This window comes from Corapipo altera, unplaced genomic scaffold, assembly GCF_003945725.1.
Source record: "Corapipo altera isolate COAL_440 unplaced genomic scaffold, ASM394572v1 23b, whole genome shotgun sequence".
In the NCBI taxonomy this organism is placed as follows: domain Eukaryota; kingdom Metazoa; phylum Chordata; class Aves; order Passeriformes; family Pipridae; genus Corapipo; species Corapipo altera.
In genome coordinates this window covers 1,399,936-1,421,885 of record NW_020884885.1, presented here as the reverse complement: position 1 = coordinate 1,421,885, position 21,950 = coordinate 1,399,936, and the positions used below count along the sequence as shown (strand labels likewise).

General features: G+C 37.0%; 1 protein-coding gene across 4 annotated transcripts in view; it reads right to left on the bottom strand.

Annotated features, from left to right (window-relative positions):
* Positions 1 to 293: 293 nt before the first annotated feature.
* The window catches only part of SCG5 (secretogranin V), a 33,853-nt gene continuing 12,196 nt past the window's right edge, over positions 294 to 21,950 (bottom strand). For all 4 annotated transcript variants that reach the window (XM_027642361.1, XM_027642359.1, XM_027642358.1 and 1 more), the window contains exons 3-6: positions 15,324 to 15,473; positions 12,276 to 12,388; positions 6,754 to 6,807; positions 294 to 3,123 (exon numbers count right to left, since the gene is read on the bottom strand). In XM_027642361.1, coding sequence (XP_027498162.1) covers positions 3,028 to 3,123; positions 6,754 to 6,807; positions 12,276 to 12,388; positions 15,324 to 15,473 — 413 coding nt within the window. In that variant the 3' untranslated portion in view covers positions 294 to 3,027. The remainder of the gene's footprint in view (positions 3,124 to 6,753; positions 6,808 to 12,275; positions 12,389 to 15,323; positions 15,474 to 21,950) is intronic.

Below are 21,950 nucleotides of genomic sequence, written 5' to 3'. Positions count from 1 at the left end.
TAGGTGAATGCAAATGTGTCAATATATAGAAGCGTATCACTATTTCCCCTCCTTAGTAATTCACTAAGCATCTTTATATTACTTTCTTCTGTGGGTTAACATATTTATACTCTTCACTACTGACTATATTGTCTTTTTTAAAAAGTGCATGTTAGTGTGTGTGTGTGTGCATACACACATTGCACTCCCAGAGTAAGTTTTGTGTCACAAATCAAATACTATAATATGATCAGTTACACGGTCCTTTTTTGAAATCAGGATAATAAATATTTCTTTACTAGACAAAATCAATGTTGCATGGCAATACACTTTATTTTGTATAGCTTCTTTCAAGGACATTGTGTCTTAAATACGTCAGAGGTAATTAACACAGTTGCGAATTTTAAAATACTCTAAAAAGGTTTTAATTAATGAAAATTCTAAACAACAGTATCAATAGACATGCTTCTTAATTCACATGCATCGTAAATGTAAAAGGGCAATCACACCTGCAAGAGCTGTGCAGTTATTTAGATTCTTTTATCTATTGGTTTGGTGAAGTGAGCTCTTAGTGGGGGGGACAGTTGGTATCGTTACTCAGTGACTCTGAAAGATGATTCCTAATAAAAACTCCATATACATGTTAGGACTCTTGTTGGAGAAGCAGAAGGGACAAGGGTTTGGGGTTTTTTTGCTTGTTTTTTCTTTTTTTTTTTTAAATCAACATGGAACTACCAATCTCAGTACAGTAAGACAGCTCTAGTATGAAACTGAAATTAGAATAATGAATCTCATTATCACGGTGTAAGAGCTATATTTTATTAAAATTTCATAATAGTGCTATTGAGTCTTCTTGGTGAAACACTCAAGCTGCCCGATGGACTCAGCAGACAGCTGCTCACCACCATGCATTTGACTTCTTCCAGCACATAATTCCTGTAAGACACATCGTTTTGTGCACTCTAAAGGTTTTTGGGTTTTTTTGTTTGCATTTAAAGACAAAAATCACCTCTGAATTGTGATATTTTTCCTTTGCCTGTGCTGTGCAGACCTATCATACACAGGAGGACAGCTCCTCTGGCCCCACCCAGGTCACAGGCAGAATCCAAAGATTCCTGTTCTGGCCAGTTTGCTGTTCTGGATTATCACATCATCCCCAGAAAGGGTGTAGTGGCCTAAAGTACTTCAAGAAATTAGATGTGAGATCACTGATACTATTAAGCAAACAATGCTTCTTTGCCCCTCTGTTTTTAAGCCCCCTATTCACCGTATATACCTCCTTTTACTATGTACTGGTCCTTACTAAGAGCTTAGAAAATGAAATTAATTGCCATTATGGTTGCTTCACTTTTGTGATTTTATTGGAGCTAATAAGGACATATATATATATATATTTTGCTGGTTTTGGAGACAACCTTTGCAAGTTTGCAACTCTCAATATATGAGTGAAGACTAAGCAGGAGTGCAGATAAAAAGAGTAGGCTTAAGGAGCAGAGATTTCAAGTTCTGTTACATGAATTGCTCCCATCCTATTCCTCCAGTAGGAGGCAGCTTTGTATTCATAGAAATTCCTCAATTTTGTGTCATGTGCGAGTATAAACCCCACTGCATTACATACTATTTAGTCTTCTCTTCCAGATTTTTTTAAAAAAGGATCTATGATGAAAGACATGATAGTTCATCCTAAAATGTCACACAGTTTTACAATCTACCCATAAATGACATGAGAAGGCCAACTCTCTACATACATAATTTATTACCAAGTGGTGGGACAAAAAAAGCAAATGCTATTGACAGTCATATATGTGCCATCCTGTTAACTTTAATCTTGTGTAGCTAGGAACTTTAGTTTCTTATCTGGTTTTTTTCCAAGGGGTCATCATTATTTTACTGTGTTTTTCTGTAGGATGGGAAAGGAAACTACTTCTTTTTCCACAGATTTCAAGTTCAAAGCTGTAAATTAAGGCTCTTTTCTGTAATTCCAATGCTCTGTGCACATGGTTTTAAATATTCAGATGTATTCTAAAAATAAAAAATTTTAGGTAATTTTATATTCTCCTCTTTCAGAAAGGGAGAACTCTGGAATACAAAGTTCTTCAAGCTCCTAGGGGCAAAAAGGCAATTTAAGCTTCCTGGAACAACTTTAAGAGCAATGATAGCTACCAGTGTTATTAGAGTAGCATAATTTTTCAGAAGATCAACTGTAACGACCTTCATAACCTGGATTTAGATTCAGAGGTTGTTGATACAACCTTATTAACACAGACAAATGTCTCCATCTTCATTTATAATATCCCCTGGAAGCATAATTTAAGAACACTATAATGCACAAATTCCGCTGTTACTAAGACAAAGAACTGTGGGGGAGATTCCACATAACAGTTTCATTGATAAAGAAGAAAGATGTGCAAGTGTTCAGGAAAGTTAAGGAATGATTAAAACTAACAGAAAAATATTCCAGTGAATAGAGTCAAAAAGTAGTTCTTTAATTTTTAAATTTGCACAGCAATAACAGAGACAAATAAGCCTCTGAAATATTTTGGAAATGTCACTTTGCAAACCTTGTAGCTTGCTTAAATGTTTATTAAAATGACCAAAAGCCAAAATTCTCTGGTAAAATAAATACTTTGTCTTTGCTAAGTAACAATATTTGTGAACAAAACATAAAACTGTAATTTTCATGTGTCAAACATAGTAACATTTAAGATTAAATGCTGGAGTCAGATTGGGCATTTTTTCATCTTTCTATTTACAAGCTGCTCATTAGGACCATTTACCTCACGTTAGCTATTAAAATGACTAACATTTTTAAAGTTTGCTCCATGACTAAAATAAAAACAACAGAAATGTCCTTTTACCGTAACTTAACAAAAAGCAGAACCATATTTTTCTTATCTAGAACATACTGTTATAAATACAGCTGTTTTTTATCTACAGTTGTATAAATAATAAGCATGCTGCCATTCACAAGGATTTTCATAGATGATTATATATAAGCAATATCTAGCAGGGGATGGCATGAGTTTTTATCTTTCATTTTTACTGTACTTATTCAGGACCTTTGTCTTCATCCGAAAATTGTGGAACAGACTTCTTTGCTACAACATTATCCAGTCGCTGTCCTTGCAGATAGGGGTTCACACTCTGAAAAAGTTTAAAATGATTTAAACTTATTAGAAACAGGGAAACATATAAAAGGTAACTAGGTTTAGTAAATGTATTTATGCATTTCTTATCTGTCAAACACTTGCAGACTGGAAAAAAAATTGCTTCCAGAGATTAAATCTAAACGTCAATCACTGTTTTGTTTCTACAAATTTTTTTGTGAAGGAATTTAATTCAATCCACTGAAAGGAATATAAGTGGAGGAGGACTTGCAAGAACACAGGACAATCTGAATTAAACACTGCCTTTTTGCTCCATTCCCCCTTTCCCCAGCTCAGCAGAGAAACCACAGCAGACCTAACTCCCTCATTCTTGAGGCAGGACAGAACTTGCCAGAGAAGTACAGGTAAGCTTTAGATTAAATTATTAGATGCTGATGGACATTATGCTGAGAGACAAGTTAGAGATCATCAAATCATTTTGACCACAGTCTCTTCTTCAGCCCATGTCCTCTCCAGGAAACCCCTCCTTGCTTCCTCTCTTGATGCTGAGATAAAATAACTGCTGGCACAGAAGCAGAGCCAAGCAAGGTTTTGGCATATAAAATGGCTCTCATACCACTGCCAGAACAAGGGAATGCTGGAAAGAAGATCCCTAGAGAGGGTTTAACTTCACTTTGCACTATGCAAGCAGCACAATGTGAGGCTGAAGATGAACAGATCCTGTCTCAAAACTGTTTGGAGATTGCAGATGAAATAACATAGAAAGCCTATGCTCAAATTTTATCTATATCAATGTAATAAAATGTATTTACTCTATTTACAAATAGCAAGCAGTTTAGTGGCACTTCAGTATTAAATATCATTTACACCTGCTTTCTGGCATGTTACAGTGTCTGTATAAACAAAATTCAAGTATATACTTTCTCATTCACAGATATAGACAAAATTTCTAGTGTGCAGGTTTTCGATGCCATAAAAATTGTTTGCTTAAGGACAAACTTTGGAGGAATGCAAATTTTCCAGTATCTCCTGATTCTTGTCAGGCTGACTGTGTTACAGAAATTACTTTTCTTGAGATATTTCTGTGGTTCTTTCACCAAAACTTAGGAATCAAAAAAAAAAAAAAAAAGGCATTCAAAATGGGCACGAAATATTTATTTTCAAATATCCCAAGTATTTCTTGAATCTCTGGAAAAGACTTGGGGTTTGTCTGCCTTCAAGTTTAACCCCTTGGGTTTCTCCAGATTTGTGGATGCTATCATTAATACTTAATCATAGCGCAGAGCAACCCTTTTGCCTACTTCCACTGGTTTTTGAGTGTTTTGCCTGCTGCAAGTAAAAACATAAAAATATTAAGAATCAGAAATGAATGTGGAAAAATCCTTGAAAATAAGCTAACTCTAATTTAATGCTTTAAATTGTTAGAAATAAGACATATGTAAATGATTTGTTTGTGTTTGTTTAAAGAAGTTCTGTTTAATGTTAATTTAGTGAAATTCAACTGTTGCATAAACTTCTAGGAATTATTTTAGATTCTTAGGAAGATTAATTGGTCTTCTTTTTGGAATGGTACTTGCTTGCTACTTTTTGAAATAAAGTAGAAGGGAATGAAACTACATAAAAATGTAAATTCTTCTCAACAGACAAAAGAAAACAAAATATAATGTAAAATATTTTGGCTGATTTGTTAAAAAATGTTTAATCCCATGCAGCTGTGCAGAATTCAAAGCAATGCAAGTTCCCAAGCACCTTTGTGCACAGCTCCGAGCCCACAGCAACGTGACTCAGTGATTACAGAAGAGCTCCTGACACTTCGGGATATTTTATTATTTTCTGGACAGGACTATGCTCATGCATAGAAATGCAAAAAAGGGGAGGATGGCTAATTAAAATTAGATGTCATGTAGGTTTCCTTGTCCGGCACTACAAGTGCTACAAAAAAAATAACACAGTAGCAAATGGTAAATACACACCTTTGCTGTAGGTACTGATTATGTATATATGTGCTTGCAGGTGTGTTTATAAATATATGAATATGCAACATATACTTAGAATTTGTGGTTTTCTAGACCTCAGTACTGCCTCTGTGACTGTTACACATTGTATAGATACAACAGAGTTACTACCTACACAGTTCCATAAGACTTGTTTTAAGCTAAAATTGGGACAATCAGACCCGAAAGACCAATTTGTTGCAAGATTCTGAAACTCTATGTCTGTGCAGAAGAGCATGGAAGAGTAGCAGGGAGCACAGAAGGCAGCAGTGGAATCCAGTGGACGTTTCGCTTTCTGGAGAAATACACTCTGCTGGTGACATCTCTAGGTTACCCTTCTGCTGATAAAGTGAAAATTCTGAATTGTTCATTAAAGCATTAGTAATCATTACAGTATTACTCTAAAACACCTTAAATTCTAATGAATTTACCATTAGGTGACATGCCTGTGCTAGGAGAATAAATCTGCTGCAAAGCAAGACACTGAAGCTTCATCTTCAAAATTCTGGGCTACCCCTGGCCATGCAGCTGTCATGTCTCCAGCAATTGCTTCTTTTATATTCAATTACATCAGTCATTTCACAGACAGAAAGTCTTTTTCTTTTTTTCATTTTTTTTCCTCTCACGTATATATTGCATGAATTCCACTTTAACATGTTGTTCTAGCTATTAATAAACATTCCACGAAACTTAAAAATTAAAATCAGATGCCTACCCTTTTTCCTTTTCCACTAACAAACTCAAAAATCAAATGTAAGCAGGAGGCAGATACTAAGTTCAGGTCAGATCATTACTCATGGTTGAACAGTGTTGATTGCCAGTGATGTGTGAATTGGTAAGAAATCAACTTATCTTCTCCCTTTCTAGTGAAGACTAGAAGTTTGAGAGCTAAATAAATAAATAATCTTCACTTATGCTTGTTATTTTAAATTAAATTTACTTCATTTGCAGTATAAACTGTGCTGTCATATTTTGAAAAGCTACTTTCTAGCAGAGAGCTAGACTTTTTAGAAAAACAGTATGCCAGCAGCAAAGCTAAACACTCTGACTCTGCCTGAAAATGATTTTTTTAATAAAAGAAAGGCTGACGCTACCAAAAAAGAGATGGTAGTGAGGCAGATGGTGCAGAGGTTCTCTGTGATACGTGGATTGCCTTCCTTGTTCCAGGAGCAGAACAATGAGAGCCCAGTCATCTTTGTCTTTCAAGAAAGTGGGACATAGAGATAGGAGTTTCATCCAAGACAAACTCTGCTAAAGAACTACCTCTAGTGTCATTTACACCCAAAAAACATATGCACATGCATGGACAGTGGTAATTAAATTTACTAATATTTTTAGGAGGGAACTTATAAATTCTCTTTTAGACACATTTAAATAATTTTAAATGGTTCTATGCAGATAGGATCAATTTTAAAACACAGGTAATATGAAGTTTTATAATTAATGTTCTACCTTGAAGTGCATCTTCTGAAAGTAGCAGGCTATTTAGAGAAATAAATCTTGTAGCCAGTGTACAGTTCTGAAGCTGGCTATAGTAGTTTATCACAGAGATTCTCGGACTTTACACATTATCTAAAGTATAATACGAATGCATTAGATTAACTCTTCATTTCAAAAATATGATTTTAATTCTCTCTAGATTACACAAGGCTAAAAAGTATTCCAATAGTTACCCTCTTTCTTCTTTTTGGACCACCACTGATCTTTTCAAAGAGTAAATTCTTGCTCTGGAAGGGAAAAAAATAAACCAGCCATCAAATTCATTACACTCTTCTTTTAAAATACCATTTTTGATGTTAAATATTAGCAAGTTTAGAAGGGTGTGCAGTTTTATGGGAAAGATAAAGCACAAATAAATATTTGGATATTCCTGCTAACATGTGAAGTTCTTCAGGAGCAGTCACAGCCTTATTAACAATTTAAAAGCCAGTAACAGTAATGTTCCACTATATTGCACTATGTTATCACCCGTGTTAAGGCAATAAGTGATTCAAGAGCATGCTGGTATAATGGTACAGTCTGAATGTTCCCCATCACATGATACATGGTATAAATACATTTAGACTTTTTTTTTTTTTTTTAAAAAAGGCAGAAGGTAAAAGATAAAAAAAAAGTAGGAGGGAGAGGAAGCAGGATTCTTGCCTCTGGTATATCTTTTTATGTATTTGAGGCGACAGAAGAACAGGAGAAAAAAAATATTTGCTTTATGAGAGATTTTCTAATGCCTTTTAAAAACAGCAATAGGCGTCATTCCTACTGTTTTGTTGTCTTTGCTTATTCCCTTCCAGATATCAACACTTCCCAGTGCAAAGTTCTGTTGAAAGGAGTTCAGCGCCAACTCTTCCTTTGTTTAAGTAGTGCCCTCAATAAAGTTTCTAAAACCCATTTGGTCTATAACGTTTTTAATGGCAAACCTTTTAAAAACTGCCAGAAACATCTTGGCAGAAAAGAAAGTTATGATGATGAGAAAAGAAAAAAGAAAAAAAAACCAACACAAAAAAACCCCTCTGACCATAGTTTACATAAGTGCATCCACATATTGTTGTATTTCTTACAAGTAGTGAATTCTAATAAAGTCTAGAATAACACACACATGTTCACCACATTTTGTTTCAATTGTATATTATGAAGAAAACCAAAACCAAACCCTAACCTGAACATGGAAGAAGAGAAGAATTACATATATAAAAGCAGAAGACTGTATAAACAAGGCCATTAATTCTGCTATAAACAACTGACCTAACATTGATTATATAAATAGAAAGTGTAATTCTAACACGAAACAAATTCACCAAACACTTCTACCCTCTCTGCAGCCTTGATATGAGAAAAAACAAACATTTTCGAGTGTTACAATGAAATCTGCCAAAATTGTCTGTTTTGTACTTCTCATGTTCATTAAACCCCAAATTCACAAGGCCTCTCTCTTGCCCAACCTCAGTTATTTTGTCTGAGCTGTGCCAAAAGGGAACAGAGATGAAGTTGGCCAAGAGGGACATTCTTGGCTAGTAATTTATGCAAATTCTCTTCAGGAAAACTTAAATTTAACATTTTAAGGAAACTCACACTTGCATGCATTATTCTCTTTAAGAAATGAAACACCACCAAAGCCTCTCTTGGTAAACTCTTTGACCTTATACTTTTCATGAGAGGAAAAATGGTGTTTCTGAAATAAAAAGAATTAACTACTGGACCTAACATTTCTGTCACTCAGAAAAATTCCTCACAATTGAACCATGAATATCATATTTTGTTTAGTCTGCTTGGGAATCTTTTAAGACCATAACTACAGCATTATGTAGAGTACAAAGCAAATAAGGTTATGGAGCATGAGCTAAGAACATACTTGTATAGTAATAGCAATCCTGAAAATATGTTCCACTGCGTAATGGTTTGATCTCATCAGCCACCAAAATTTGCCTTTGCAGTGCCCATCCTTCACCAAGAGGTTGTTAGAAATGAAGGCACAGAATTTGTCCAGTTAAAGATATAGCTCAACTGGAGACATGCTGCACATGATTTGCTACTTTCCTATCACTCTTGCAAGTTCCTTTGCACCCTCCTGGCTACTTGGATTAGGATACTACAGGCTGGGATTTGGGTGGGAAAAAAATCAGAAGTTAAAATGTTTACAACCAACTAATGTCAGAGAGATTTTCTCTTTGAAGTATTTGAGACTGCACTGAATCTTCAATTCAGTATTAATCAGCAATTCTGTAATGTGCATCTGCACAACTATTGAGCAAAACTGAAAAGCATTAGCAAGGTTGCACCCTTTCAGGAGGGCTTTTTTTTTTTGAGTCAAGTTCCAGTGTTGCCAGGAATATCAAGCATGACAATTTCTATTACATCAAGCATACTACACTGAATTATACAATCTGTACTGTCTAAAATTGAAGAGGGGGACCAGACCTGTCATAACATATCTAATAATCACCATTACCATCCAGATATTTAGCAATATCAGTTGGTAAAGACAGATACACTTAGGGCTGCTCACTATAACTGTATTGGATTAAAATAAATTCTGAGTTACTAGTTCAGGTTTCTATTAAAATTAGGAAGCCACAGATAGTAACTTCTTAACAAGGATTTCACCTTTGTAGAATATTTTAAGCCCTGCTTCCCATTTGCCGTTCTTTGTACTGCCTTGGATCCCTCCACTGTGACTGATAAGCAAAACCGACATTATTTCTGTCCTTAGACTGAAACGTCATCCATTGCTTCAGTACAAAGGAGTGTTGCTGAAAAACATAGTTGCTTTTAATTTTCTGTTTGTACTAATACTGGTGTCAGAAAACACAGCTAACTTCCCTTCTCTTTTCAACCCCTACATGTGGTACTGGTTAACACCTTGGGTTTCAATAAATAACAACTTACATATAAGTGGTTTTTAGATTTGTATTGTAAATTGTATATTGTAAATGGTCTTTGTGAAAGTCTTTCCGGATGCCAACAACACGTCTTCAAACCATCTAAAGAGATAAGCTGCAAAAAAGGCAGACTCAAATGGAAAATATCTGTGTCCTGCAAGGAAAAGTCTGAACTGAGGGGAAAAAAACCCTGAAATCTTAGAAACTATACTTGTACACTAGGGTAGCAACCTCCAAAAGTCCCTCATCTTACTATTCCCACTGTTGCCTCTATGTTTTCCACATATGAGGAGAACAAAAAAAGAGTTTTAGGGGCTGGGGATGAGAGCATAAGCTGTGCATCTCACTCTATAAACAGAATCTGTTCCAGAGACTTCCCACAGGTCGGCATATTAACATATGGAGAGTTGTTCCAAAGACAAAAAAATTCTTCCTCTTTCTTCCCACTCCTAACCCAGTGCACATTTGTCATGATTTACATATTTATATTTTCATATGTATTAGCAGTATTTACACATAATATTTAGCATCTACATGGAACCATACACTTTGCTGCATGAGACACCTTCTAGACTTGCTTGACTCTTATAAAGTGTGTCTGTTATTCACAGGGTACTGCAGAGGTCTCGTACTTTGCAAGCATGACAGTCTATCATGAAAACAAACCAACCAACCTGCTTCTGTCCCATTAAGACAAGCAGCTTTTTTTTCCTGACCTGCTAATGTAAGTTGGGTTTTACTGTTGTTATGCTAAGGAATGCATGTTGGGTCCTGGAAAGGACAAGTCACTGGGAACTGTAACAGTGCCTAAACTGCACTGTGGAAGGAAAAGGCAGGAGAGAAGCTCTCCCAAGAGCACATGGCAGCCCACATGGGTCCAGGAGACAGCTTGCTCTGAAAGCTTCAGATGGTGGTGACAGCCTTGCACCTACAGGGTGTGTGCCAGTAGGAGCTGATGGAAACACAGTCTATAAGTAGACAGCCATCACAGACCTAATGGTGTTTAGTCCTAGGCTCTTCGGCACAAGAAACAGGAACAAGCTGTTGGTGGGCAGAGGGAATTTTGGTGGTTGGGGGCAGTGGGAAGATTGGATGCACACAGTTACCAGCTGGGCAGCCCACAGCCAGCTGTGCTGGTCATTTACAACCTAATGCAGATGACAGTGAGTGACCTAAAAGATCTGATCTCTCTCTTTTATCAAGTCTCAAACAAATAATTTTTAGAGTGCTTCTCTGATTTTTCCAGAGAGTTAAAAATAACAAAACCAGTCATAAAAAGATACCACTGTATTTATATTTTTAACATGTAATAATATACAATGAGGAGGTAATGAGGCAATTCTCCTGGATCTCGGCAGAACATTTGCTCATGCACATGACCAGCTGTTTCATCTCTAATTAGAAAGATCTGGAGTTTGCTAAGCTGCAGTTAGATGTGATTACTATTTAGTACCTAAGAGTCTGTTTTAATCCATGCATGAGCAGCTTTTTCCCCTGAATAAGTAGTGATGGATGGAGATATGAAAAAAGTCCAGGATTCACTAATGATTAACTACCATTTATTACGTATATATGTTGCTAATGACAACACGCTTGACTCTGAAATAGTACGAGATGCCAACGATTTACAGAAGTGCTTTTATAGTCTTCAAAATGGTATTATGAAAGTAAAGTACTTATGAATAATAAGAAAATTAACAGCCTTATCTGGCATAAATAAGAAAGTTCACCATCTGGTGCTTTTTAGATGAAAACCTTTGATGATAATTACTGACACAAGTCTCCAAAATTTGGATTTTTGGCATGATTCTCTCCAGAAATTTAGCACTCACATAAGTAATTAAGACTATAAATCTTACACTGGCTTGATTATGAATGATGAATCATTGTCTCATAATTACAGCAGGAGAAGAGGCTGCCAAACATGTCCATTTATCGATATATGCTTACAAAGCACTGGTTTAGGGCAATCTTAAGTAAAGTGTTATAGCAATGTAAAATGAGATTTCATTATTTGCTCTAGAAGCATAAATTACGATCATTATTACTGTTTTCCTGGCGCCTGAAGACGGATTTGGGATTGGACATTTTAACTGATGTAATCTAAGATTAAGCAGCAGAGCTTTCTTTGGAGCCTTTAGCCTGCAGAAATAGTCTAGCTGCAGTTATTATAGTCTTTGCTTGCTTAGAACAAGATTTTTGCCCATAGTGTATCTCACTGTATTTATTATATGTGATGTGTTAAATAGATTTTCAGTATAGTGCACAACCTGAGCAGAGGAAGAAGAGCATCAAGTACTCAAAAATCCTTAAGGCAGAGAGGATTCCTTAGAGCAAGCTGTCTGGTCCTGGATTTTTTAAGGTGTTTAGGGATTGCTGCACTCCCTTTTTTTTTTCTTTTCTTGCTATTTTTTATCTAAGTAGCTGAACAATGAATAGTCACTGAACTTGGATATTCTTTTGGATTAGGGTCCTGTTATGTTTTGAAATCTTGTCCTAAGATCTGCACTAATTTTGGTTACTTATTCACTGTAGTTTGAAATGTGGTTTGTTGCATTTATCAAGTACATACATAGCTGTCATGCTTTGGGACAGGTAATAAAACAAGGATTTCTACTTTCTATTTTTCTGGGGTGCATATCAATCACAAGCACTATTTCTGTATTTTTCAGGGCAAGTTTACCTTTTTTGAGTGGTTTCCCTTAGGGTGATAATTTTTCCAGCAATAAGGACAATATTTTCCTTGTGGTTTCATAGTATCACACACAGCAGACAATACCCAGTTTCACATGCAAAAAAATAAGCAGGAAGCATGTACTCACCCACTTGCCCACATTGGGGTAGTCATGCTCTGGATCAAAAAGGTGTTGGTGCAGCTGGTATTCCCTGCTGAACTCTGCTGTGTCAGGGGTGTTTTCTAGACACCCATCATCAACTGCAAAAGTATGTTAGAAAGCACTGAGTACTTAGTAGCTTTGAAACACACAATATGTGCCACGTTAGTCATCAAATTTCTTAAATGCAATCATGCAGTTAAAAAAAAAATAAAGAACAGGATGACTAGAAAATACCAGTTTTCTTTTATTTTGAAATGAATTTGTCAGGATGTATTTAATTTAAAAAACCCCAAACCCCTGCAACTTAATGAAACTTCAAAACTAAACAAAATTTATTTTCCAAGCTCTCCTCCTCCTTTTTGTTTTTCTTTTCATTATTGCACTGATTTTATGTAGAACTGTATCCTGTTCTTATTCAGAAGGGATCTTTTTTTCTTTTTTAAATCCTCACGGTAGTTTTAGAAATGGTTTGTTTAGGCAATACTTTTGAAGGTTATGGTAAAAGTGCTGTGAACAAAGACTGAATTTCCTTCACTGAGCAGCTCTTCATGGAGCTCCATTTCTGGTTTGCTACTTTGTTCAAATTGGCTGAAAATCATTTATGCATCATAAGATCTCCTAAAAATGCAGTGTGGTAGAAGTTTTATGATGAAGACATTTCTGCAGATTGGTAACTAGTCTGATTGGTCTAGAAACCTCCTTTAACCACAACGGATGGTTCTGTAGAGAGTGTCACATCAAGATAATGCCCATTTAAAAATCAACTTACAGTCTTTTTACCAAAACAAGTCATCTTTAGATTAAACAAAGTTTCAGCAACTTGGAGCCAGAGTATTTTTTAGATAGAGTCTGCTCCTGGAGCTCCCTCTGCTTTGCCATCATGGGGAGCTTGCAGTCCAAGTTCCTCTCAGACACACCGAAGATCCTTCCAGCCAGGGCATGATGCTGGGCATCCAAGCAGCTACATCTGCCAGAACACAGGCACTCTGGAGCACACACATGTGGACTTTCCTTTTTGTCCTTGTGTGTCATCATGTGAAAAGATTTGCAGATGGATTATTTTTTTCTCTTAGACGTGGGAAACAATAAAGGCTTGACTTAAAATTGAGTTGCTGTAATGACCTGAGGAGGTTATTCTGAGTTCAACAGATCCTGCTTTCCCTATTTGCTCCTTAGGATGGGGAAAAAATTAAGTTGCCAACAGAAAACAGGGGAAAACTATATATATATGCTAAGTAACTCAGATATCACTAAAGCACTTAAAAATTATTTCAGTCCCAGTAGGGACGAGGTTATCTCAAGAGAGAAAAAAGTGACAAGAGAAGTGTGGTCAATCTTCTCAGAGTATGTGTGTCTTTTGCTAGAAAACACAAAGGGCAGCTGGGCATATGTGTGCCCTCTGTGACTGCTAATCTAAAAGTCTTCAAGCTCAAGTGCTCCAGACTTATGTATTCCTGCTGTGGAATGTGCATATGTAGACAGTGACTGGAAAAATTGTTTCCATTAAGCAAATCCACAGACCTGATTGAGGAAGGCCTCTGGTAATTTGTATGCATAATACAGTCAGCACTTGAATTTCCATTTAAGGCTCTGAAAAACATTTTACTCTAATCCTAGTAGATACTATCTTCACTCACAACATACCTATGACAGAGCCATTTATCTGAGCAGGCAGCATTTCCCTAAGAATTCCCCCTGTGTTCAGATCTGACTGTATTAGCTTAGCTAACAACTATTATTTCGCCTAAGAAAGAAAAATTGGAGGGATTTTCAAAGGCATTTCCCTGGATGCCATGTTTTTAATTTATTTATCTAATCACTAACAGAAGTCTAACGGGCAAGCACAGCAGATAGAAAGTCTGTGTGTGTGCTTGTGTGTGTGAGAAAACCTAAACCCATCATTTGCAACCTGTCAAACAGTTATAATGAAAAAATTAGAAGAAGAGGTATTATTTCAGAAGAGATGTAGGCATCACCACCAAATGGGTTGTAATAGAAAACAGTAAGGAAGGGCTATTTGAAATTTTGTCAAATTTTTGAATGAAATGTAAAAATACTTCACAAAACTTTTCATGACAAATATTATTTTTTTATGAATTCTAAGCTAGTTAGAACATTTTTAAACAAGAATACAAACAACTGTTCTGCATTATCCAAATAACATAAAAGAAGACTAAACAGAAAACATTTTTAAAGGATATCTTAGCTCACAAATAAAAAATGAGAGAAAAATAGAGTGTTCATTCCCAGTTTGAGCTCCCAAGGCAGCCAATGAGTGTTTTACTACTACTTTCAGTACTGGAAGTCATTCCTTGGCTCAAATAACAGGAAAAAGATCAATTCTCTTAGAGTATGTCTATATTATGCACATGCAGTGCTGCTTTAGTGATCCTTCAGCACTAGCCACCTGCAGGGCTCGGTACATGTGCAATTGCGAGCTGAGGGACACACTGGCTGTCTGGGGCACCTCTCTGGCACTCAGAGGCTGCACTGCTCCTCTGCCAGACTGAGCCTGCATGCAACATCTTGGGGTACATCCACATAGTTCTCCGTTTCTTGGCAGACAGGCACCCTCAGTGAGCTATAAAGACACATGGACTGGAGCCAAGGTATCTTAAATATTGACTCATGGTCTGGGTTGGAGATCAGGGCAGACAGTTTCATTCCTCTTGGCACAATGAAAGTCTCTAAAATAACGGACTGTACAGAATGATAACTTTTTTTCAGGGGCCAGCCTGAAAATGAAGTCCCTTGGGAACAAGATGCTATCATAAATCTCACTATCTTCTACTCTGAGGTCAATACCATTTTTTCCACATGACCTTCTCCAGCAGACATACAGCAATACAGAAGGTGTACATATTAAAAAAAAAAAAAAAAAAAGCTCATCTAAAACACCCAGTTGCTGCACAGTTATACTCCTGGGGTAGAGGATGAAAGAAAACACTCATTGCTGATTTAAGTGTCATACAGCGCTGAAAGACTGGAAGATGTAGAGCGAAGACAGAGGTACAAAGGCTACAGACAAATTACCTGTTTTTCCAATAGGACAGGGATTGGGAGGGTCAGGATAGCCTTGATCTTCACTGAAATCCTTTGGTACATTATCACCTGTCAGCTCAGCCACAATGTTTGGGATATTGCCATAAGGACCCAAGTGCTGGAGACCCTCATGTGCACCACCTAGCAAAGACAATTTGTACACACTGTCTTTTTACAAGATTAAAAGTGTAAGTGCTTTAGCTGTTTCAAGTAATCCAGACTTCTATTTAAAATATATGTATCTCTCTCTTATATGTAATTGTTTTAGAGACAGATCCAAGTTTAGATTTTAAGCATCTCTTTTAGAAATGTAACCATGTGACCTAAATCCAGTAACTTAGATAATGAAAAATGAAACTAGGAAACAAAATCAGCTACATATTATTATTCTTAGGGTTGTTTTTTTCTTTAACAACGAAAGTTTTAGGCAAAAAAAATGCAAAGAAAAACGAACAGGAGACAATAATGAAACTTGATACATTTGCTGCACAATCATCTCCAGTCACTGATACTGTTCACTGTAGAAACTAATAAAGAAGATATGCCAAGACAGCATCAGCAAGAAGACAAAGTTAATGACACTGTAGAAAAAAATAACACTTTCTGCACAGCCTAGAAATACATTAATAAATTAAGTCTCAAGGAGACTTAGGGCGTTAAGGTCCTTGGGGACCCAGACTATTTTAGCAAATTTGGTTGTATACACCTCGAAAAATTATTTTTAATTCAAATCAATTCTTAAATGTAAACTTCTATTTCCTGCAGTAATGGTGAAAAGTGATGAAGAGTCCCTGTTGTTGATGGGAATTCTTGTGCATGTATACGTACACAGTAGTCAATTTAGTACAAAACATCACATTCAGCGACTTCTACACCTTTACTTAATAGATCAGTTCTAGAGGCAGGCTTTTATATTTGCCCTGTGGGACTGAGATCACCATCACTGCAGGGTTACAACAGCAGTGTGCAGCAGGTTTTATAACTCAGTGGCAGAGGACACAATGATGGGCCCACTGTTCTTGGGTAAATGCACACAGAAGTGGTTTGCTATGGCCTTCTTCCACACATCTCAGCTGAGTGCCTTGCCTTTGACAAGTAGGGTCTTTCACTAAAGATCTGGGAAACAAGCTCAGGCCACTCTCTCTATATGCCTCTCTACAAATATTTATCTGCCCCAGATCTTTTCTGCACGCTTTGTTGACCAAATGTATCCACAGGCTAAACCCCAGCAGCTTGTGGAGTTTTCTAAATGCAGTTTTATGCTATTCTTTTGAATTTCAGACAAATAAAAAGTTAGTTTCAAGCATGTTCTTTTTCCCTGACATAAGACAGCCACCACACACTCTCCAGCAACTGAGATGGTTGTGTGACAGCAGCACAATATTTCTTTAAAACCCTATATAAAGAGGGCTAACAACATACAGTCAACATATAAATTCCACTAACAATGAATGAGAGAAGGAATTTGACCAATTGGAAAATATGAGTTAAAGCGTGAATGTGGACATAACTGTTTGAGTAAATAGCATAATCACCATATTATCACCAAATAGTCTTATTTTCAATTCATATATTTTTCATAGATCCAGAAGACAGGAATAAAGCCTCTGAACATGAAAGCTGCTCCAAAGGAATCATGCAAGTACTCCTGTCCCAAATTACAAATAAACATGACCAGCCTAAATCATCTTTTATACAGCTAAACATTGTAAGCTAATATAATCACTTGCAAAAATGGCAAACATAAGGCAGTCAAATACAAAACACGAATTTTGTATTCATTTTTCCATTTAAAAGTGGTAGTTGAGCCAAACTGTCTATATTTGGTAAATAATCAGTTGGACGTCTGCTACCAGAAACAAGTTAGTCTATAAGCCTATATATTTCTATTTTATTTTCACAACCGTCTAAAATCTAATCAGTGTGCTAATTTTCCCCCTTAAGTACAAGTCTCTTACTCTGTAATACAGTGTTGCAGAAAAGTTTTACAGATATGCAACAAACATAAAAGTACCCCTATAAAAAATTTACATCTCTGTTATATGGGACTTTCATTTGGAGCTAACCATGAGACACAGCACTAAAAGCAGAATAGCATTATACACACTGTGCACTTTATTATACATTTACAGTCCATAGTCCCCACAAAGATGATGCTTGGAACACAATAATGTTATGGTGATAAAGTTAAAAAGTGTATAACATACATGCAACCTAATTTAATTTAATATAATGTCTAATGTATAGCATAACATTTCTCTTTTGTACTGATTTCCTTCACATAAAGATTGATTACATATATGTACTTAAAAGCATCAGTTTATGATTCTGCTGTAAACTACAGACCCGCATAATCAATACGTGTTTGAACATCCTGTATACAATGTGGTCCACTATGGGACAATCCATCAGATAGAAGCCTATCTATGCTTGCATGTGGTGCAGACCTCTTGGCACCAAAGCTCCATCCATAAAGAAAACAGAGGTACTCAGCAGGCTCCAGTGTGCTATATATACATGTAAGTTTAAACCGACTGCCAAGAATTCCCTTGAGTGAGTACAAACCAATCTTTTTATATTAATAAAAAGAATTGTTTCCTTTAGGTATAAATGTCCAGGATCATTTCAGGGTTTTTCCTTTCCTTTCTTTCCAGAAGAGCTGGAGATAATAGCACCTGCTCTGGTGCCATAATTTAGCACACTTGAGTGATTTAATAGCATCAGCAAAACTCATTCCTTATAATCTTTGATAAATAGTGCACTCAGCAAAGACTACAATAATAAAAATTAAATGCTATGGATATACCAAATAGGGGTATTATGCACAGTAACTCTCAAGCTGCGTTAGTTTTGGTATTATAACATTACTGATTTGAAGAAACTTATTAGGATTAAATACACTGCAGCTACCAAGTCAAAATATTGCGATACAAACATATACAGTCAGCTGCAAAAATAGCACAAGACTGGTCTCTTGAACCTTCAGGGAGAGACTGAAAGAAAAAGACAAGACAACTAAATATTGAGGAACTTTTCATAATTTCCTATCCAAAGAAACCATGAGAGATACCATTGTTAATTATTCAAACCTAGACTAGCAAAAATCCAGAATAGTACAGACAAACACTCTTGTATTGAGAAAGGATGGGCTAGGTATTTTTCCCATCTCTCCTTACTCCTCATATGAACAGGCTTTTCTGTGTCACATTCTAGCAGAAAAAAAATCCCTCCAAAATAATCAGCTTCCTTTCACATGTGGGATTTCTGTGTGAGTATGTAGGTATTTTACATTCCTACAGGATAAATTAGAAGCTTAAGTCTCTTGGGATGAGATCAGTATTGTCTTAAGTAAGCTTTGGATTCCACTTAAAATATATGCATATATGTTATCAGCTGGCACTGGTCTGGAACTGTTGCTGGGTGGAAAACAAAACTGGAACAATGCCTCACCTTTCTTATAATTCTGGAAAAGTATTTAATTACCTCATCAACTGCTGGTATCATCTCAATTAGAGATACTTGGAATGATTAAAAATTTGAAGTGCATACATTTCAGCTCATTTCTTTGCAGGGGCTATACTGTCTGTATGGGTCTCCCACCCATACAACCAACCACTCAATTCTTGGAGGGAAAAAGAAAAAAAATAAAAGGAAAAGAAACACAACAAGCAACTAGTTTCTTGCAAGTATTGAATATTCCCCTGACCAAACATATCCGATGGAAATGCTGTTAGTCTGCTGAAGTTCTAGCTACTGGCACCTGTCTGTTGGTAGCATAAAGCACAGCTGAAACAAATCTGCTGTTGAGAGCAATCCTCCACATCAAATACAAACAGGCAATGCTGTCCCCCAGAAGAGTCAGTTCAAGAAAGTCAATGAGAATGGATTTTCAAAAGTGTAAAATGATTGCAGAACATTTAAAGAGAAATAATGGGACGAATTTCTCTTTTAGTCTGATTGAAACCATTTCCCACCTAACAGTGAAGATAGGGTTACCCCACTTACAAATTCAGAAAAGAGGTAATTTGGTCAATCTTAACAAGGAGATACAAAATTAAAGCCTCTTACTTTAGAGAGTCATACTAGATGCCCTAGTCTTAGTGTCCAAGCCCCTCCCAGGTGCAGAGAGGAGTATTCTCCCTGAGAAAACTGCACCTCTTATGATCTTGACCTAACTCCAAGCAAATATGAGCTGCAAGAGAAGCCTGGTATACCTTATCCTATTTGCCTCAGATTTCTGAGGGAGCAAACAGATTATTAATCAGAGATGCAATACCATCAGAGATGCAATACCATCTTCGCTACTTTGCAAAATCTTTTGTTAATCTGGACTATTTGTTCTATGTACTGAGATTGATTAAGCACAGGAAATGAGAAGCACTGAAAAAAAAATATAAATTAACACATTGTGACTATTCCACAGAAGCTGCTAAATAAGAGAATAGGGAAGGAGAAAAAGCATAGAGAACAAAGAACGGAAAAATACAGACCTAGCCAACTTCCTTAACCATTCAAGAGCATGCCTCAGGAAACCCAAAAACACTACAGCTATACATGCTCAGGCATCCCAGATTCCAGAGTCAGCTTGTCTTCTTCTTAATGACACCAAGTTTCTTGAAACTATGAAGACTAATTTTCTTTTTCTCTGCAGAGGGACAAATTCCTTTCAATGTGTTTTCCAAAGCCTTAAGCACACACACCATACAACTACTCATCTTGCTTTCAGTGAACAATTCAATTTTATCCCATATTTTAATTACAAACAGTACAAATATTTAAGATATGAAAGGCTTTTATTGTGAAATGGTTAGGACCAAAGTAATGCCCATGCCCCTCACAATAAATTTATAACAGTAGCTTATATGTCATTATTCAAATTGTATACACAATAAAAAAAATCCAGCAGCTCACTTGCTGACAAAGTGAAAAAAGCAATCTCTTAAGCCTGCCTTGGTTGAACAGTCCTCTAATGGACTATATTTACTTGCCCTTCAGTCTCAGCAGAAGCTTTCACACTTCACTGTGTGGACAAGCTTACCCTTTTTACAAACAGTGCAACCTGCAGCACACAGCCATGGGCCCCTCTGCTGCTCTGACTTCCAGCGACCCCGCATCAACAGAGTGAGGGAAAGCACATCCAGCAAATAGCACACTCCTGTCATTGCCACAGCACAACCTCGCTGGTGACCACATGTGCAGTGCACGGCTCAGGGAAACAGAGCAACTACTGGAAAATAGTGACCTCCTCTATCCCACGATGGATGGGACAGTATTTCAATTCTATGAATGTAAATGTGCCAATGAAAGATTGTAATGCTTTATTCACTGGCACTGACACCAGCTGCACGAGAAGTCTGAATGCTCCACCAGTGTCAACACACTCATGGAAAAATCCTCCTTTCACTCCTGTAATGTGAAGCATGGATGCACCAGAATCATCCAGAACAGGACCATGTTTTCTCTCTACTGCTCCACTGAACTTCAGAAAATTTTCCTGTTCATTGCCCCATTCATACTCATTCAATTCTCTCTTCCATGCCGATGACTCAAAGTCCCAGCTGGTTCTTTAGCAGATATGTTTAAAACTTTCCCATGCCTGTCTGGCAGCTGCTACCAGGGCAGATTTTCTAACTGCCCCAAATAGCCTCATTGTAAGCATTCCCAGTGCGGAGCCACAAGGCTCTCCAGTCTCTGCTTTGGTATAACCTCACAACTCCAAAAGCAGAGGCCTTTCTATTCAAAAGCTCTGCCAACACCACTGGAGTCAAGGTGAGGTTCATTTGCACTTGGATAAAAGCATTGGTACACAAGAAAGATGCAAGAGAGAGCAGTGAAATGAAGAGCCCTGACAGGTAAGATCAGACTGAACACTGCACTTTGGTGCTGCAAAAGGGACTCAGATCAGCTCACTTCATGTACTAAAGCATCCAAAGGGGAGGAACCAGCTTCTGGTTCCTGTTTATCAGCTGAGAACATTCCTCTTCTCATTCATCCCTGCAACTGAGAGAGCACACACTATGACAAGCACAGAGAAAATATCTCTAGAAACCTTTGGAGCGTGCCAAAGATCCTATCGCCCATGGATAACACCACAATCAAGAAGAGTAAGAGTTTCTTCTTTGTCTAGACTTCTAAAATATCTTTTCATAGAAACAAGTAAATTTAGAAGTATTTTCTTACTGCAAGTTAATTTAAAATTCAGATGGGAGTATGGGAAATGCAGCTGATTTTGAGAACAATTAAAAAAAGTTATAAATCCTAGCATGCTCAAGGATTTATTTACATATCACAGAATCACAAAATATGCTAAGTTGGGAGGGACTCAGAAGGACCATCAAGTCCAACTCCTGGCCCTGCACACTCCCAAGAGTCACACCCCGTGCCCGAGAGTATCATCCAAATGCTTCTTGAACTCTGTCAGCCTTGGTGCTGTGACCACTGCCCTGGGGAGCCTGTTCCAGTGCCCAACCACCCTCTGGGTGAATAACTTTTTTCTAATACCCATCCTAAACCTTCCCCGACATTCAGGACATTCCTTCAGGTCCTGTCACTGGTCAACACAAGGAAGAGATCAGTGTCTGCCCCTCCTCTTCCCTTCACAAGGAAGTTGTAGACTGC